Source organism: Caretta caretta, chromosome 6 (assembly GCF_965140235.1).
Source record: "Caretta caretta isolate rCarCar2 chromosome 6, rCarCar1.hap1, whole genome shotgun sequence".
Lineage (NCBI taxonomy): Eukaryota > Metazoa > Chordata > Testudines > Cheloniidae > Caretta > Caretta caretta.
In genome coordinates, this window is record NC_134211.1 from 65,323,857 (window position 1) to 65,342,939 (window position 19,083).

Here is a 19,083-nt window from a genome sequence, read left to right on the forward strand (position 1 = left end):
CTAGCCAGTTATTTTACATGTTGTAATTGTGCATTTGATCTGTTCTTCCTTAGTATAGTACTTTGGGAAGTTTGTCTTGTTGATTTCAGACCAATTCTCCAAGGTCCTTTTGAATGTTAATCCTGTCCTCCAAAACCCTTGCAACCCCTGCCAGCTGTTGGCATCCACAAATCTTCTCCTCATAATCCAAGTAATTAATGAATAGTACTGGACCCACGATTGACCCCTGTGGGACCCCACTAGATACGTTCTCCTAGTTTGATAGTGAAGTATTTAGAATACTTGTTGAATATGTTTTTTCAGTGGGTTCATAGATACTTAGGTCAGAAGGGACCATTATGATAATCTAGTCTGACCTCCTGCACAATGCAGGCCACAGAATTTCACCCACCACTCCTGTAAAAAACCTCACACCTATATCTGTGCTATTGAAGTCCTCAAATCGTAGTTTAAAGACTTCAAGGAGCAGAGAATCCTCCAGCAAGTGACCCATGCCCCATGCTACAGAGGAAGGCGAAAAACCTCCAGGGCCTCTTCCAATCTGCCCTGGAGGAATATTCCTTCCCGACCCCAAATATGTCGATCAGCTAAACCCTGAGCATATGGGCAAGATTCATCAGCCAGATACTACAGAAAATTCTTTCCTAGGTAACTCAGATCCCACCCCATCTAATATCCTATTACAGGCCATTGGGCCTATTACCAAAACCATGTTATCCCATCATACCATCTCCTCCATAAACTTATCTAGTTTAATCTTAAAGCCAGATAGATCTTTTGCCCCCACTGCTTCCCTTGGAAGGCTATTCCAAAACTTCACTCCTCTGATGGTTAGAAACCTTCGTCTAATTTCTAGTCTAAATTTCCTGGTGGCCAGTTTATATCCATTTGTTCTCGTGTCCACATTGGTACTGAGCTTAAATAATTCCTCTCCCTCTCCGGTATTTATCCCTCTGATATATTTATAGAGAGCAATCATATCTCCCCTCAACCTTCTTTTAGTTAGGCTAAACAAGCCAAGCTCCTTGAGTCTCCTTTCATAAGACAAGTTTTCCATTCCTCGGATCATCCTAGTGGCCCTTCTCTGTACCTGTTCCAGTTTGAATTCATCCTTCTTAAACATGGGAGACCAGAACTTCGCACAGTATTCCAGGTGAGGTCTCACCAGTGCCTTGTATAACGGTACTAAAACCTCCTTATCCCTACTGGAAATACCTTTCCTAATGCATCCCAAGACCGCATTAGCTTTTTTCACGGCCATATCACATTGGCGGCTCATAGTCATCCTATGATCAACCAATACTCCAAGGTCCTTTTCCTCCTCCGTTACTTCTAATTGATGCATCCCTAGCTTATAACTAAAATTCTTGTTATTAATCCCTAAATGCATGACCTTACACTTCTCACTATTAAATTTCATCTTATTACTATTACTCCAGTTTACAAGGTCATCCAGATCCTCCTGTAGGATATCCCTGTCCTTCTCTAAATTGGCAATACCTCCCAGCTTTGTATCATCCACAAACTTTATTAGCACAGTCCCACTTTTTGTGCCGAGGTCAGTAATAAAAAGATTAAATAAGATTGGTCCCAAAACCGATCCTTGAGGAACTCCACTGGTAACCTCCCTCCAGCCTGACAGTTCACCTTTCAGTAGGACCCGTTGTAGTCTCCCCTTTAACCAATTCCTTATCCACCTTTCAATTTTCCTATTGATCCCCATCTTATCCAATTTAACTAATAATTCCCCATGTGGCACGGTATCAAACGCCGTACTGGAATCTAGGTAAATTAGATCCACTGCGTTTCCTTTGTCTAAAAAATCTGTTACTTTCTCAAAGAAGGAGATCAGGTTGGTTTGGTATGATCTACCTTTTTTAAAACCATGTTGTATTTTGTCCCATTTACCATTGACCTCAATGTCCTTAACTACCTTCTCCTTCAAAATTTTTTCCAAGACCTTGCATACTACAGATGTCAAACTAACAGGCCTTTAATTACCCGGATCACCTTTTTTCCCTTTCTTAAAAATAGGAACTATGTTAGCAATTCTCCAATCATACGGTACAACCCCTGAGTTTACAGATTCATTAAAAATTCTTGCTAATGGGCTTGCAATTTCATGTGCCAATTCCTTTAATATTCTTGGATGAAGATTATCTGGGCCCCCCGATTTAGTCCCATTAAGCTGTTTGAGTTTCGCTTCTACCTCAAATATGGTAATGTCTATCTCCATATCCTCATTCCCATTTGTCATGCTACCATTATCCCTAAGATCCTCTTTAGTCTTATTAAAGACTGAGGCAAAGTATTTGTTTAGATATTAGGCCATGCCTAGATTATCCTTGGGATGCAGGCTTCCGATAGCTTCTGCAGCTTTAATTTAAAATAATCCCAGGCCTCCTCTACCTTTAGATCCATAACTTCTTCAGTCCAATCCACTTCCCTAACTAATTTCCTTAATTTTTGAAAGTCAGCCCTTTTGAAATCAAAAACCCTAGTTGCAGATTTATTTTTGTTAATCCTTCCATTCAGTTTGAACTGAATTAGCTCATGATCACTTGAGCCAAGATTATCCCCTACAACCATTTCTTCTATGAGGTCCTCACTATTCACCAAAACCAAATCTAAAATGGCATCCCCTCTAGTTGGTTCAGCAACTATTTGATGAAGGAATCCATCAGCTATCGCATCTAGGAAAATCTGAGCCCTATTATTATTACTAGCACTCGTCCTCCAGTCTATATCTGGGAAGTTAGTCTCCCATGATCACACAGTTTCCATTAGTATTTACTTTATTAAAAACATTAAAAGGGGCTCTATCCATATCCAAATTAGATCCCAGCAGTCTATAGTACACCCCAAGCACTATCCCAGGGGATGCTCTAATAGTTTTCTTCCCCAGTGTAATTTTTGCCCAGACGGACTCAGTCTTATCCATTTCATCGCTTCTTATTTCTTTATATTCTACCTCATCTTTGATATACAATGCTACTCCCCCACCTTTACCTTTATTTCGGTCTTTCCTAAACAGCACATACCCTTCAATACCTGTTGTCCAGTCATGGCTACTATTCCACCATGTTTCTGTTATCCCTATAATATCTGGTTTCACTTCCTGCACCAGTAGCTCAAGTTCCTCCATTTTGTTACCTAAGCTCCTCGCATTGGTGTACAAACATCTTAATTTTTGCTGTTTGGCCTCACTCACATTCTGTACCTGTTCCAGTACCTGTACTGTACTGTCACTCACATTCTGTACCCTATTAGGCACGGTCATTCTACAGCCAGTATAACCTATTAGACTGGTATCTACACTGCCCTTCCTCCTACCCACGGCTGTATCCTCTCTTAGTTCGTGTTCTTTCCTCTCAATGCTAAAATCCGGCGTGGAGATTACCTGGACATCTCCCAACCATCTCCCCCAAATTCCTAGTTTAAAGCTCTCTTAATCAGTTGTGCCAGCTTCCATCCTAGAAGTCTATTTCCTTCACTACTCAGATGAAGTCCATCCCGAGAGAACTGTCCTCTGTCCATGAATGCCTCCCAGTGGCCATACATCCCAAAGCCCTCCTTATAGCACCACTGCCTAAGCCATCTGTTGATAGTCATAATCTTGTCACACCTTTGTTGCCCTTCTCTAGGAACAGGCAGAATCCCACTAAAGATCACCTGAGCCTCAATTTCCTCAAGCATCTTCCCCAGCCTAGCATAGTCTCCCTTAATACTTTCCAGCGAGAATCTAGCCGTATCATTTGTTCCCACATGAAGGACAATCAGGGGATTCTTTCCTGCTCCCTTTAGAATCCTTTTCAACCTCAGGTCTACATCCCGTATCTTAGCACCTGGAAGACAGCACACCCTCCAATGCTCTCGATCAGCTCTGGTTACAGGCCTATCTATTCTTCTCAGTAAAGAGTCCCCAATCACATAGACCTGCCTTTTCCTGGTGACAGTGCTATTCTCCAGTCTATCCCCTGCTCTCTCTGGCTGCAAGTTCTTTCCATTCCTATTCTCCCTTGTAATCCTCTTTAACCCATCCTATATCCTCCTGGGGCTCATATTTGGTGTAATCTCCATTAACTCTTCCCCTTTTCCTATAGGACTAACCGCTCTTCTCTTCTTCCTTGCCCTTCCACCTTCAGTGACTACCTGCTGAGCCCCGTCTTCATTTTCCAACTCTGCAAACCTGTTCCTGAGCTCTATTTCTCCTTCACTAGCCCGTCTTTTCCTCTGCCTGGTTCTTTTAGTCACGTGCTTCCATTGACCACTTTCCTCACCCAGTCTCCCCTCAGAATTCCCCAGTCCTGCTTCCATCTGCAAGTCTGAGCTTTTCCCTTCAGATACCTCATGTCTTTGTTCCATAATCTGCTCAAACCCCTTCCTAAACTCAACCAGACTTTCCACCTGCATCTCCAAACCTCGGATCTTTTCCTCCATCGGCTCTATCAGACGGCATTTCGTACAGACAAAACTCTTACCGGGTGCCCCCTCCAGGATCACGTACATACCACAGCTTCCACATCCAGTCATCCTCATTGTGTCTTCCACGACATGGGTCACTCCCACTGCTGCCTCTGTATCTGTCATAGCCTTCCCACCTAAATCCTGTTAATCTGGGAAACACAAACCACACCAAAACACCACCACCCACAGCAAAAAAAACAAAAACAAACCCACAAGACAAACTCCCCTGTTTACAGCTCTGTTTGCTAGCTCCTGTGCCGCTGCCTGGCTGGCTGGCTACTTTTTAGGACCCCTTCTCCTCCAGCAGAGCTCCCACATTATAGTCGTTTCATCTAGCCCACAATTCCTTAGTTTCCTTAAGAGAAAGTCACATGGGACTGTGACAAAAGCTTTACTAAAATCAAGATAAATAATGTCTACTGTTTCCCTTCTCTCCACTAGACCAGTAACCCGATCAAAGAAGGAAAGTAGGTTGATTTGGCATGATTTCCTCTTGAGAAATCCATGTTGACTATTATTTATCAGTCTATTATCCTCTAGGTTCTTCCAAATTGATTAATAATTTGTTCCACTATCTTTCCAGGTATCAAATTAAGGGTGGCTGGTCTATAATTCCTCAGATACTTTTTGTTCCTCTTTTTAAAGATATGTACTAAGATTGCCCTTCTTCAGTTCTCTGAAATGTCACCAGTCCTCCATGAGTTCTCAAAGATAATCAAAGTTCTCTGTTACCTCAGGGTGAAATCCTGCCCCTATTGACGTCATTGTGACTTTTGCCATTGACTTCAATGGGACTAGAATTTCACACTTTAATTTCTGTACAGAACTTTGAATGTAAGTAGTACTAAAAACAGCCTTGTGAGGTAAACTAGTACACCGGACCCTCGCTAGAATGAGGGATTTGGGATTCATGCCAAGTACCATGTTATAGCAGGGACTGCATTAAAATGAAATTATTGTATACAGTAAATGTCACATCCATAAAGTATAGAAAATCTTAGAAAATAAACTCCTACTTTGAAGGAAACAATAAACGAGAAAAAAAGTGTTGCTTTATTAGATTTAAAGTAGACATTACAATAAACTAGTCTAGTTTTTCTTTAAAAAGTTGGTGAGTTGCTTTTGCTTCTTGCTGCTGTGCCGCTTCCACTTAGCAAACTGCAAAAGACTATGTAGCTGCATAATTTTTATAGGCTCAACGTCTTGCTTCTCAAATCATCTCAAAGCAGTCTCTGAGCCAGCTACAGTCACAGTTGACGTTGGAACGACGTCCATTTCATCTTCCTCCTCTTCTTCCACGGCGAAGGCCAATTCTTCAGCTTCTGGAATGTTGTTTAGTCGTACTGCCTGAAGAATTTGGTCATCTATTAGACTTTCAGCAACGGGACAAAATTCTTCTGCTTCATCATCGCCTCTTATCCAGGACTTAATATTTTGTGGCAGAGCAGTTACCCTGAGCCTGAACAGTTGCTGGCACAGCTCCTGCTTCCACTCCAGGTCTGTTCTTCCAACTTCCTCCTCTGTAAATCCAGGAGCGGGTGACCAAATGACTCTCAGTCCCACCATCCAACAGCAGTTTATCGTTTCAGCGTGTAATAAATTCCAGGAATCGCTGCCAATGTAAAAGAAGTCTTTTATAGTCAACTTCTTCAGAAAATCGGTAACAGACAACTCGCTTTCTATCATTTTTCGTACTAAGTTCCTTCGATAGTGCTGCTTAAAAATGGCGATAACACCTTGATCAAGTGGCTGGATTTTGCAAGTCATGTTTTTAGGTAAGTATTCAACGCGTACTTTATCGTCACGGGTTCTGAGTCTTTCAGCCAGAGGATGCGCTGGACAGTTGTCTAGCAAAAGAACGTCCTTTTCTTCTAAGGGTTTTGCCCGCAAATGCTTTCGCACAAAGGGACAAATTCGGTAAAGGACCATTGTTCAAAGATTTCTCTTTTCGTCCAGGAATTTTTGGACTTCTTGTACGAAAATGGCAGGCAATTTATATTTACGTGATGAAAGCACCAAGGCATGCGAGACTTTCCAATGCACAATGGTTTTAATTTATGCTTGCCTGTTACTTTATTGTTTTGTGTGAATGCAAGGCGATCTTTTGCCTGTTTATATCCTTCTTTCTTACTTTCATCTGTTCTGACAGATTTTATACTCATTTTGTACTAAATTCCTGTTTCGTCTGCATTGTAAACTGGTTCCTCCGAGTAACCCTCTGCCTGTAAAATTTCCCTCAGCTTTGCTGGGTACGACTGCATGGCATCAGCATCAGCAGAGCGTTTTTCTCCTGAAACTGCAATCTGAGAGATTCGGTGTCTTTTCTGAAATCGCCATAGCCAACCTGAACTCACCTTAAAATTTCTGAATTCGCCATTAAGTTCCCAGCTGAATTTTTCTGCTTGCGCTATAAGTGGACTAGAGATCGGAATGCCTTTCTGCAGTTCTTGTACAAACCGCGGGTACACCGCAGAATCAAGATCGGCATCATTTGCTAAACGGGCTCGTTTTCTTTGAAGGCCATGCTCTTCATCCAGGTTATGAATGTAAATTCTGAGCTTGTCAGCATTCTTTAGCCATCCACAAAAGGTGGACTCGTTAATGCCAATGTCGCTGCTAATCTTTACCTGGGTTTCACCATTTCTAAGTTGTTCGATAGCATCCAATTTTTCCTGCATCAAGTAAGCCTTCCTTTTGCCCAACATTTTTGACATCTTTCTAAAGATAAATACTGTACCTATAAATTTTTATTCCATTACATCTGTATGGCATTCTAGGCCTACAGCAATTGTCTTAGGGCTTGTCTACAGTACCATGCAGGGTCAATCTAAGATACGCAACTTCAGCTACGTGAATAGCTGATGCTTTCCCATCGACTGCACTTGCGCTCCTCATTCTGGTGGAGTACTGGAGTCGACAGGAGAGCGCTCAGCCATCATTTTATCGCGTCTGTACTCAAAATTGTGCTGTACAGTACTTAAATTTGGGATCCATGGCCGCGACCGCGCTATATCCGAATTTGCATTATAAAGATGTGCGTTCTAGCAAGGGTCTGGTATAACATTATCCCTATTTTGCTCTTGGGGACACTGAAGCAGAGAAGGTAAAGTGACTTGTCCAAGTTCACATGGCAAGTCAGTAACTAATCTGAAATTAAAACTCAGGAGTTTTTGATTCCTGATTGTATGCTTGGATCATTAGACCATATTGCCACTATAAAAATAAAACTAGTGTATAACTCCAAGTAATGTGCACATTCAAATTTGCTCTCTTAAAAATGAGAACATTGAAATTAATATTTGCTACTCCCTGAACTTAAGCTGCATCTGTCACAAATTATCCATTTTGGCCTTGATGTTTTAGAATTAAGAAAGAGGGTGGGGGACAGAGGCATATCATAGAATCATAGAATATCAGGGTTGCAAGGGACCTCAGGAGGTCATCTAGTCCAACCCCCTGCTTAAAGCAGGACCAATCCCCAATTTTTGCCCCAGATCCCTAAATGGCCCCCTCAAGGATTGAACTCACAACCCTGGGTTTAGCAGGCCAATGCTCAAACCACTGAGCTATCCCTCCCCCCCACATATTCACTGTGCCACATTATATAATCCTCTATGATTAAGTTGTGAGCTCTCTAAATTAACTGTCATAACACTGGCAAAGAGTCCTGTGACACCTTATAGACTATAGACCTTCTGTTAGTCTCTAAGGTGCCACAGGTCTCTTTGCCACTTTTACAGATCCAGACTAACACGGCTACCCCTCTGCTACTGATCATAACACTATCGCTATTGGAGCATCATCTCTTCCTAAGAAAATAGCATCCAATCATATTTGGAGACTTTTATATTGTGTACGCAGATGGTTGTTCTGAATTCAGGTTTTGCAATTTTTAGTGAATTGGAGTGTGGGAGTTTAGGTAGATTATGACAATCATAATTCAGTACATTAATTCACACATGCTCAGTAGCTATTGTTCAACACTGAGTATCTGAGCTGTTCCTAATTTGTTTATCCAAAACATTTTATCACAGTGCTTAATAGTCCACATTATTGGTTGTCTTTATAATTTAACGTTTAAAGAGGGAAGTTTCAGTCGTAGCAGTGAGAAAAGCTTTGGAAATCACCCAAAAATAGAAAGGACATGACCTGTTTGCAAGTAAGGCACAGAGCAGATTATTTCTATTTGAAGTTTTGGTAGTCTGGCTAAGTGTCTCCTTCATGAGAACTATGGAACGATTAAATAACTGTCATCACATGTTATTGAAGACATTTGAAGAGTGACATGCAAGCTATGGTTAAATCTTGCTGATTCTATTTTCAGAACGTCTCCAATATGGCCTTTTTTATCCAGTCACCTAAAACTGTCATTCAAGTTCTTAACTCACATCTCAATTACCGCAGCATACTTCTCTCTAGCCTAACCAAATGCAGTCTTGTCCCACTCATATCCATTCAGAATGCTGCTTCAAAGATCATTTTCCTAGCCATTCACTTTGACCAGGTCATCCGTCTCTTTACATCCCTTCGCTGGTTCCACCTTCTCTATCACCTCAAACATAAGCTGCTTTTCTTAAGGCTCTTCACAGCCTATCCCCAACCTACCTGTCATCTCTCATTTGCTAGTGAGATGTTGACTCCCACCTCCAATCAGCCCATGATGCCAGCCTCCATTGCCCACTTGTTATATTTTCAAACCAGCACCTTTGTTCTTTTTCCCATGCTGCCCATCATGCTTGGGAATAGCTAAACTAACTCATTATCCTCATTCAAAACCCTCCTCAAAACTTGCTTTCTTCCATGGAGCCTACAAAAAAAACTAACAGTTAGTCTGCTGGTGTGCTGAGACCACTGCCTATCATGCTGACTAATATTCTCTCATTGTTCCCTTGTGCTCCCCATCTGTCTTATTCTTAGATTGTAAGCACTTTGGGACAGGGACAGTCTTTTTTTTGTTCTGTTTGCGCAAAGCCTAGCTTAATGGGGTCCTGGTGCATGACCAGGGCTACTAGGTGCTATGGTAATGTGAATAATAATAGTCTCCTCTTCTGCCTTCAGTACTCCCCGAAAGTGCCTTATCAATAGTACAATGCTGAAAAAGAGGAGAAAACCTTCCTAACCCCCCCAGTGATTAAAGCAAGTAGACAAATTTTTAATTTTGAGTGTCCCATCTTAACGTGCATAACTACCAGTAATATTGATTATAATGACTCTTATAGAGAATGGGTCATAGAGGACTTGAGTTCTACTCCTGGCTCTGACATTGACCTGTTATGTGACCAATGGGAAATGGCTTTTTCTTTTTTCTGTGCCACTGTTGCAAATTTAACCCTTCTAATCCCTAGTTCACATGGATGTTTTTTGTGAGACTTAATGGGCTATATACAAGTTAAAAAAAATAGAAAGGAGTTGTTTACCCAGGTTTTAAAGGCTGACAATGCGAAACTTACTGAGAACCAACACTTAATTTTTAGTTTGTCTTTCCTGTATATGTTTGTTGAATTGTAAACGATAACCCTGTCACTAACTAAATCCATAAAACAGGTTTGTCTGATTCCAAATGTGTCTGGAGAACTGAACAAGCTGTTCCTTTGTTGAACCAGCAGACACACCCACAATCTGAACTTCAAAATCACTCTCTAGCAGGATCCAGTTGAATCTTCAAGAAAAGTACTCAGTTCTTCAATCCACTCTCCAGAAGAGCCTGGGACTTAGCTTTCACCCCAACCAAAGCTTCTTTTCATATCCTCAGATGACTTTTCCTGTTGGGGGAGCTTCTGAAATGTGGGTCCCATGAATTTCCTTAGCAGCTGGCATAATGCCAGCCTAATCTTCTCTGGCACAAGTCCAGTACATTTGAAGAGAGATTCCTCTCTCCTCCTCTTCACTCCAGCAGGAAGCTGGCAGAAACAGTTAAGCTGACCATTTACTTCCTTTCTTCCATTACTCCTGGGGGAATTTGGCACCAAAAAATTAAAAATTTTACACACAATATTTTGAAATTCTGCATGTTTTATTTGTCAAAATAACACAATATAATTAGGCCAGTTTCAGTTATTTTGGTAATTTGTTTCAAAATACCTGTCAGCATCTGTGTCTGTAACAATACAGACAACAAAAGAGATTCAGGAAATGTTTTTTGACAAATAGGTTCCTTACTAGGGATATTAATATAGAACTTTGAGTAATAATTCATTTAAACTACAATAGAGAAACCTATTTCCCACACCCCTCAGAAGCAGTGCAAAGGCTTAGGGGAGTCGCAAGTAACAGAAGAGCTGAGGGAGGGGAGTAATTGCTTGAAAAAATCCTGGGAGTGAACCAGGAGTGTTGTTGGGGGTGGAAGAGGTATGGAACACGATTTTTTTATGGAGGGGAGAGATTGTTAGGGAGTAGAGGAACCTGCCCCATGCAAACCCTGGCTGACCTCTAGCCTCTCCCATTTGGTCAGGCATATCTGCCCCTGTCCCCATGTGTCCCTGCATCCCTCCTCCCTCGATCCCCATGTGTGTCTGCACCCCCACTCAGCCACCCCTCCTCCCCCATCCTCATGTGTCCCTGCACCTTCACTTAGCCACCTCTCCTCCCCCACATCCCCATGTTCCCTTCACCTCCACTCAGACACCACCCCAAGTCCTCATGTGGCCCTGCACATCCACTCCCATTGAGCCCCTAGCTCAAAGCTGTCACCCCACTAGCCAGTGTGCCCCGGCCCAATCTGCCCCACGCTAGCCCTTCTGAACCCTAATCTGTGACCCCCAGCAGACCTATGTGCCCTGCTCTGTCCATCCCCCCATATCTTATGTCTATTCATCTGGCCCCACAGGCAGGATGCTGTGAGGAATGAAGCCTCTCCTCCATATCTGATGCTGACTACTCTGGCCCAGGAGCCAGCTGCCCTCTGTGTTGGTGCCACAGCAACCCCTGGTGGGCAAAAGGTGTAACTGCTGTGCCTCTCCGGCAGAATCTGTTTTCTGCAGAGAAAATAAAATCTGTGGGGGACATGAATTCTGCCCTTGTGCAGTGGGGCAGAATTCCCCCAGGAGTATTCCATTAACTAATCTGCTTCACTGTCCCCCATAATGTACATGAAATAAACAAAATACACAATAGGCTGGGATTTTCAAAATCATTAAGTGTTGGCCAGCTCCCATTGAAGTCTGTGAGAACATAGGCTACTGATGAGCACTTTTAAATGTAATATATTAAGTAAAAACAGTGGGAAAACTGTTCTTGTGTCATTTCAATGTTCAGGAAAATGCTGAAAATAATTTATATTGTGTATGCCCCCGTCTCTTTAGCATCTTGCGAGATATTTGCACAGAAATTGATTGTTACTTAAGTTATATGAACCTGAATTGAGTATATTCCACCTATTTTGATTTAATTGTAAAGAAAAGATACTGCACTCATGTTTGCACATTAAATGATAGTCATCAAGACTTGGCAGATTTTCAATCAGGAGAAAAATTGTCATTCTATTGCATTTCCTTGTTCTCTTAGAGACATTCCTTTAGGACAGTCCACATTCAGGACCAGAAAAAACAGTTTGTTCACTGTCTACAAGGTGGAACATAGTAAAGCAATAGAAATCACTGAGTGACAAATCCATTGTACTAGCATTCTACTTCTCAAGAAGGTTAACTAGGTTCTGTCCATTATTTTCTTTCAGGAGCATGCTCTTTCAAATGAAAATTAATTTCCTGTTTGAATGTAACAGACAAAGACAGTCCTTACTATATAACAGAGCTTTAAAAATCTACACTAAATCTAATTTGGTTATGGACTCTTGCTCGATACTTTTATGTTTAGTGAAGTCACTCTTACTGAACTTTACTTCATTGTGGGGTTGTTGTGTCAATGTTAGATGTGAAGAAATAAATCTCAAATGGATGGGGAACTCAGTCTTTTCCTCACAATTTAGAGTAAAAAGTCATTTATTCTCCTTGCAAGCTCACAAGTTTGGTTCTCTGGAGCTGTGGCAAAAGAGCCAGTTATCTCAAATAAAGACGTAATATTTAATTACTTTCAAGGCTATTATTTTGTATTTGTGTTATCATCACACCTCAGAGCCCCAGTCTGCACCAGAATCCCACTGTGCTAGGAGCTCTACAAACACAATAAAAAGTCCCTGCCCCAAAGAGTTCACAATCTAAGTATAAGACAGGAGACAACATGAATACAGACAAATGGGAGAGTACAAGGATGCAACGATACAATATTGGTCAGCATAATAGACAATGGTCTCAGTGCACCAGCAGCCTTACTGTTGTCAAGTTTTTTGTAGGTTTTGTGGGAAAGGAGAAAAAATTGATCCAAACCCTCCTGCCTGTCTCCTATAGAACAAAACAAAACAAAACTACTTCGTGTGCCCTGGAGCTTCTAAATAAAAAGTCTTTTATGCTCTAAAATTTTCATTGTAGGTGAAAATGTTAGGGCTTTTCCCACATTATTAAAATTTGAAAAATAATTAATACTGAGTAAGAAGAAGAAGCTAATTTTATTTATTAAATAACTACAGTATTTAAGAGGGGGAGAAATTGATTAATAATAATATTGCTTCTGCAGTTATGTAGAAATTCTTTTTATTTAGATAGGTTTTAAAATAGGAAATAAAATACCATTGTTACGAAGGTGTTAGGTACTTCTGGTATTTTTATTTTAACCCAGCACAATATAGTAGCATTGATCCTAAATCAACCTACGTTATCTTACTAGTATCTGTTAGAATCTGGTAGGGGATATTACCTAAGGTGTAAATATTATTTTCATTTAAATCACATCTAATTGCTAATTTTTTTGCCAAAAAATATGAACTCAGTGACAATTCAGACATTGACAGTGCTAGAGAGTTTAATATTTAATAATCCTGATTGTCAAATGGAAAAAGAAAAGCAAAAATTGCCAGAGAGAGAAATTTTATGTTAAAGCTTCTGAATTGATAAATTATAGCTTAAAAATAATTGACAGTGACCCTTAAAAGAAATAGCTAAAAAAATGCTAAAAAAATTTCTTTGTGTAATTGTGTTTTGCTGCTTGTCTGAAAATTAGTCATAGGAAAGCTCTTCTAATGCAAATGACCCATTCCTACAGTGGTGGACTGGTATCACCCAGTCAAATTTCATGTGTCTTCTGATCTTTCCTCTAGCTCAAGGAAACACGCTACTCATGGACATTCACAACAGTGATAAGCAAATACTATGAGCTACTCTTCTACATAAGGAAGCAGTGTGATCTTAATGATAGTGCACAAGGCTGGGAATCAGTCTGGTTCCTATCCTGCCTCTGCCTAGACTTTTTGTGTGGCCTTTAATAAGTCACTTGGCCTTCCTGTGCCTCAGTTTCTTCATCTGCAAAAGGAGGAGGATAATGTTTATTTCCCTGTGGAAAGCAATTTGAGATCTTCAGGTGAAAAGTACCTAGTCATCTCAAGGTCCCTGGTTCAATCCCGGGCTTTCGCAGCCCTTCATTTTTATTAACAGTGAGGGAAATTAACTATTGGAGCTATGTACCAAAGATCGGGGTGGATTCTCCACTCCGAATTTTTAAATTGAGGTTGGATGTTTTTCTAAAAGATATGATTTAGGAATTATTTTGGGGAAGTTCTGTGGCCTGTGTTATACAGAAGGTCAAACTAGATGATCACAGTGGTTCTTTCTGGCATTAGAATCTATGAATCACAATGCTCATCATCCTTAAGGCAAAGATGGTAGAAAACAGCGGGGATATCAGCAAGAAAGTTATACAAATGATTAGGTATTTTTTGAGTCTGTAAACTAGGGGACTAACTAAATGACTGAAGAAAATCAGGCAGAATAAATGCTATATAACCTGAAAGATATATACATCTTGAATCTTTATTTCTGTTTGTAGTTAAGCTATCAGCTGAAAGTGGGGATCATGTATTGCAAAGGTGGACAGAGCACTGAAGAGGAGATGTACAACAATGAGTCAGCAGGGCCAGCCTTTGAAGAGTTTCTTCAGCTCTTAGGAGAACGAGTTCGACTCAAGGGGTTTGAAAAGTACCGGGCTCAGCTGGACACCAAGAGTAAGACAACCCTCTTATTATTTTTTAGACTAATAAGTATAACTTATGAGAGGAGTGTCAGTTACTGAACAGATTTCTTCAAAAATCACATTCTTGGCTATAAAGAAACAGCTGTTCAATATCAAAGGATGAGTAAAAACAAAGCAAACATGTAAATTGAACTATGTCAACATGGCCTTTTATAGGTTTGATAACAAACATTTCACTTTTACATTGAACCAAAACTCTGGTGCAAAGGTGTTTCAAAAATTTGAGGTAAAAAATGAGTAGCCTCTGGAATCAATATTAATATAACAGGGCAATGAACTATATTACATTAATTGCATTGAGCATGCCTTATTAACTTTTGTTAATTTTTAATGATAATCTTAATGATCTGTCACTGCCAGAAGAAGAATACGCTGAAATGGCTTTGCAGACCCAGGGTCATACTCTTGACCTTAGTAAATTGATCTGTTAATTTTATGCTGTGTCCAACCTATGTAACTACCTTCCCTAGGTATTTTTGTCCTGTCCCTTACTACTGAATTTATTCTGTTCTCCTTAGCGACTTCTGCTGAGTTGGCCTATGTAAATTAAACTATTTATGACAACTATGCCACCAGTTTCCACCATAAAATATGTTGGAATGGTGATCTTGTCTTATGTGGCAATATTTGTAAAAGAAATATTCTGCCTTTTGTATGAAGGAGGCATAATACAGTTAGTGAGATCTGTTTTTATCAGACAGTCCATACAGTGTCTGTATGTGTTTCTTCAATTTTAAAATCTTTTTAAAAACTCTGACATCTTTAAACGTTAGGATTAACCTATTTGTATTGAAGTCTGTCGTTATCTTGCTCCTTGCAGTACAGGAAATTTAAATAAGGAATTGAGTCATGAAAATAGAAAAACATTTATAAACTTCAGCTCAGCAAAAAATGTCCTGTTGCCATGGTTCTGCTATCACCAGTATTATAACTACAGGCAGTGAGAGCAAGAGATCATTAAAAATATGAAATTACTCAGCTTCTCAAGTATTACTTTAAAAGTCTATTTGCTGTAACCAGTAAAGAATGTCAAAATTGAATGTATAAAACTTGCTTAGAATTTTCAGTGTTCACCTCCCTCAAATCAGTGTCATGTAACCTCGTTTTCCTACAGTGTCATGTAACCTGGTTATCTATGAGAGAGATCATGTGGGAGACCCCTTAAAAAGCTAGGGAGGGGAGGAGTCCGCATTTGATTTCTCTAAGTAGGTGGGTGAAGAACTGATCTTTCCCTTGTGGTGGTGGTGGTTTTTCCACTTTGAACTGCGCTAGTATTTCTATTATTCAGAAGAGAAAAGTTCACTTTCCTCAAATCCCAAAAAGATAAGTCTTTTAAAGGCAAATTTTATAAGAACTACAGGCTCTTCAGATTCTGCATGAATACAGAGAGTAGATATTTCCAAGTGATAAATCTGCAAAATGAATTGAGTGGTTAGGAAACTGTTGAAGGAAACAACCTTCCAGAGACATATGTTGTCTGCACCCTTAAATGTTACTGTATCTGGCACAGGAAAATATTGCACAAGCTACACTTCAAGATAGTTAACATTTTTCAGTTTTTAATTCCTGGATTCTTATACTTTTGGAGCTCATTAAAGTACCTTGCATTCATATTCAGCATTGGTAGTTCTTGCTTTTGGTATCTAAATCTAATTTTACCCTGAAATTTTATCATTTTCTCTAAAACTTGAGTGTTCAGATGTGAACTTCTATTTCTGGGTCTGGTAGGTTTTTTTCACTGTACTGTGTTGCACCTGCAGAGAGCTTTGAAATCCCTTAATTCAAAATAGGTTTAAGATTTGATTTTGATATATTCATGTAATATAAAATTATGTATGTATAAAGTCCCAAAAGATGCCAAGAATCATATTCTTTATATGCAGTATTTTATTTTTACGTAAAATTGGTAAATGTAGATTCTGTGCAGAGCAAGCACTATGTTTAAACTGCATATGTAAGAATATAGAAAAATTGACTTATTACTGCATAAGCTCTATTTTTAAGAATGGTTTCTCTGGCTGTTAGTATCTTAATATTATTATTAAGACTATGTCTCTTCCTCTCTTCTGGTTTAGAGTTTTATCAAGGTCCAGTATCTAAAGCATTTTTTCTTTCTTTTTTGGGTGATTATCCCTATGTATTTCATTTCTGGTGTGCTTGTGCCCCATTAGCTCAAGACTGGTTTCTTTTGGTCAGCAGTGTCTGTTGAGGCCATGCCTATGCCCTAGGTCCCCTCATGCTCTCACCACCTGAGTGCATAAAGGACAGAGTAGGTCCAGTTGTCCCTCTTATTTCCTGTGGCCGTGACAAAGAATCCCTGACAGTACCCACATCTCTTTCACACTGTGCAAGCCAAAATCTATTTTTGTAAATAATTACTATGTTCTTATAGTGTTATTTTAATGTAGTTAGTATTAGTATTTGCTAATACTGGCTGACTCACACTCTCTCTATCTTTATCTATATCTCTATACATCTGTAGATATCTATGTCTATAGAGAGAGAGAATGAGAGACTTACTTTTTAGATTTAGCAATTTGTGGTACCAGGGCATAGTCTTTATGGCAGAACTGGTCTCAAGACTTGCCCCTCTTACGATGAAACTATTCTGCTGAACCATGCATACCTGAGGTTTGTGTGGGTGTTGCTTTGGAGAGGGGCACATCCTAGAAAAATGCTGACTGTTGTTCTTTTTCTAAAAGACCACAAAAGGTAGGAGAGGCTTGCTGCAAACTATTTCTCTTAGAGAGATTGATTCCTCAGAACTGGAAAAGAAAGGCACTGCTAGGCCTCGGACTCAGTGCTCCTGCAAGCTCCAGTTCAACTCCCAAGCTCTTGGCTAAGAAGTTGTTAGCGAAGACCATTAGAGAAGCTAAGTCATCTGAGAGGTGTAGGAAGGAGTTCCCAGGTGAACAGGGACTGCAAACAGTGGAATTTTGGAGTGAGTGGATGTGAATGATGTTGGAACAACTGTTGTGGTCTGCGTTGGCTGTGCTAACTTCTCCTTTCTGATGGAAGACTTAAGAGGTCCCTGGTGCATGAAATGCAAGCTGCTGGCCACTGGTACAGTGACTAGAGTGAAATCCCTGTAAGATGCATGGACACTTTTCAAATACACCATAATCGAGGCTCAACTTAAATGTATACCCCAAATTAAAAAACACAGTAAAAGAACTAAAATAGAGCCACCGTGGCTTAACCATGTCAAAGGAGCAGAGAGAGAGATAAAAAGGCATCTTTTAAAAAGTGGAAGTCAAATCCTAATGAGGTAAATAGAAAGGAGCTTAAACACTGCCAAATTAAATGTAAAAATGTAATCAGAGAAGCCAAAAAGGAGTTTGAAGAACATCTAGCCAAAAACTCAAAAGGTAATAATAACAAAATGTTTAAGGACATCAGAAGCAGGAAGCCTGCTAAACAATCAGTGAGGCCCCTGGACGATGGAGAGACAAAAGGAGCACTTAACGATGATAAAGTCATTGCGGAGAAACTAAATGAATTCTTTGGTTCAGTCTTCACGGCTGAGGATGTTAGGGAGATTCCCAAACCTGAGCCGTCTTTTGTAGGTGACAAATCTAGTGTCACTAGAGGTGGTTTTGGAATTAATTGAGAAACTTAACAGTAACAAGTCACCGGGACCAGATGGCATTCACCCAAGAGTTCTGAAAGAACTCAAATATGAAATTGCGGCACTATTAACTATGGTTTGTAACCTGTCCTTTAAATCAGCTACTATGCCCAATGACTGGAAGATAGCTAATGTAACGCCAATATTTAAGAAGGGCTCTAGAGGTGATCCTGGCAATTACAGACCGGTAAGTCTAATGTCAGTACCGGGCAAATTAGTTGAAACAATAATAAAGAATAAAATTGTCAGACACACATAGAAGAACATAAATTGTTGCGCAAAAGTCAAGATGGTTTCTGTAAAAGGAGATCATGTCTTACTAATCTATTAGAGTTCTTTGAGGGGGTCAACAAACATGTGGACAAGGGAGATCCAGTGGACATAGTGTACTTATATTTCCAGAAAGCCTTTGACAAGATCCCTCACCAAAGGCTCTTGCATAAATTAAGTTGTCATGGAATAAGAAGGAAGATCCTTTTATGGATTGAGAACTGGTTAAAAGACAGAGAATAAAGAGTAGGAATAAATGGTAAATTTTCAGAATGGAGAGGGGTAACTAGTGTTGTTCCCCAAGGGTCAGTCCTAGGACCAATCCTAGTCAACTTATTCATAAATGATTTGGAGAAAGGGGTAAACAGTGAGGTGGCAAAGTTTGCAGATGATACCAAACTGCTCAAGATAGTTAAGACCAAAGCAGACTGTGAAGAACTTCAAAAAAATCTCACAAAACTAAGTGATTGGGCAACAAAATGGCAAATGAAATTTAATGTGGATAAATGTAAAGTAATGCACATTGGAAAAAATAACCCCAACTATACGTACAATATGATGGGGGCTAATTTAGCCACAACTAATCAGTAGAAAGATCTTGGAGTTATCGTGGATTGTTCCCTGAAGACGTCCACGCAGTG

The 19,083-nt window shown here is 40.0% G+C and overlaps 1 protein-coding gene across 5 annotated transcripts in view; it reads left to right on the plus strand.

Annotated features, from left to right (window-relative positions):
• SIPA1L1 (signal induced proliferation associated 1 like 1) overlaps nt 1-19,083 on the plus strand; it is a 389,217-nt gene that overhangs the window by 277,738 nt on the left and 92,396 nt on the right. For all 5 annotated transcript variants that reach the window (XM_048852811.2, XM_048852810.2, XM_048852815.2 and 2 more), the window contains one exon: nt 14,341-14,515. In XM_048852811.2, the coding sequence (XP_048708768.1) occupies nt 14,341-14,515 (175 nt within the window). The remainder of the gene's footprint in view (nt 1-14,340; nt 14,516-19,083) is intronic.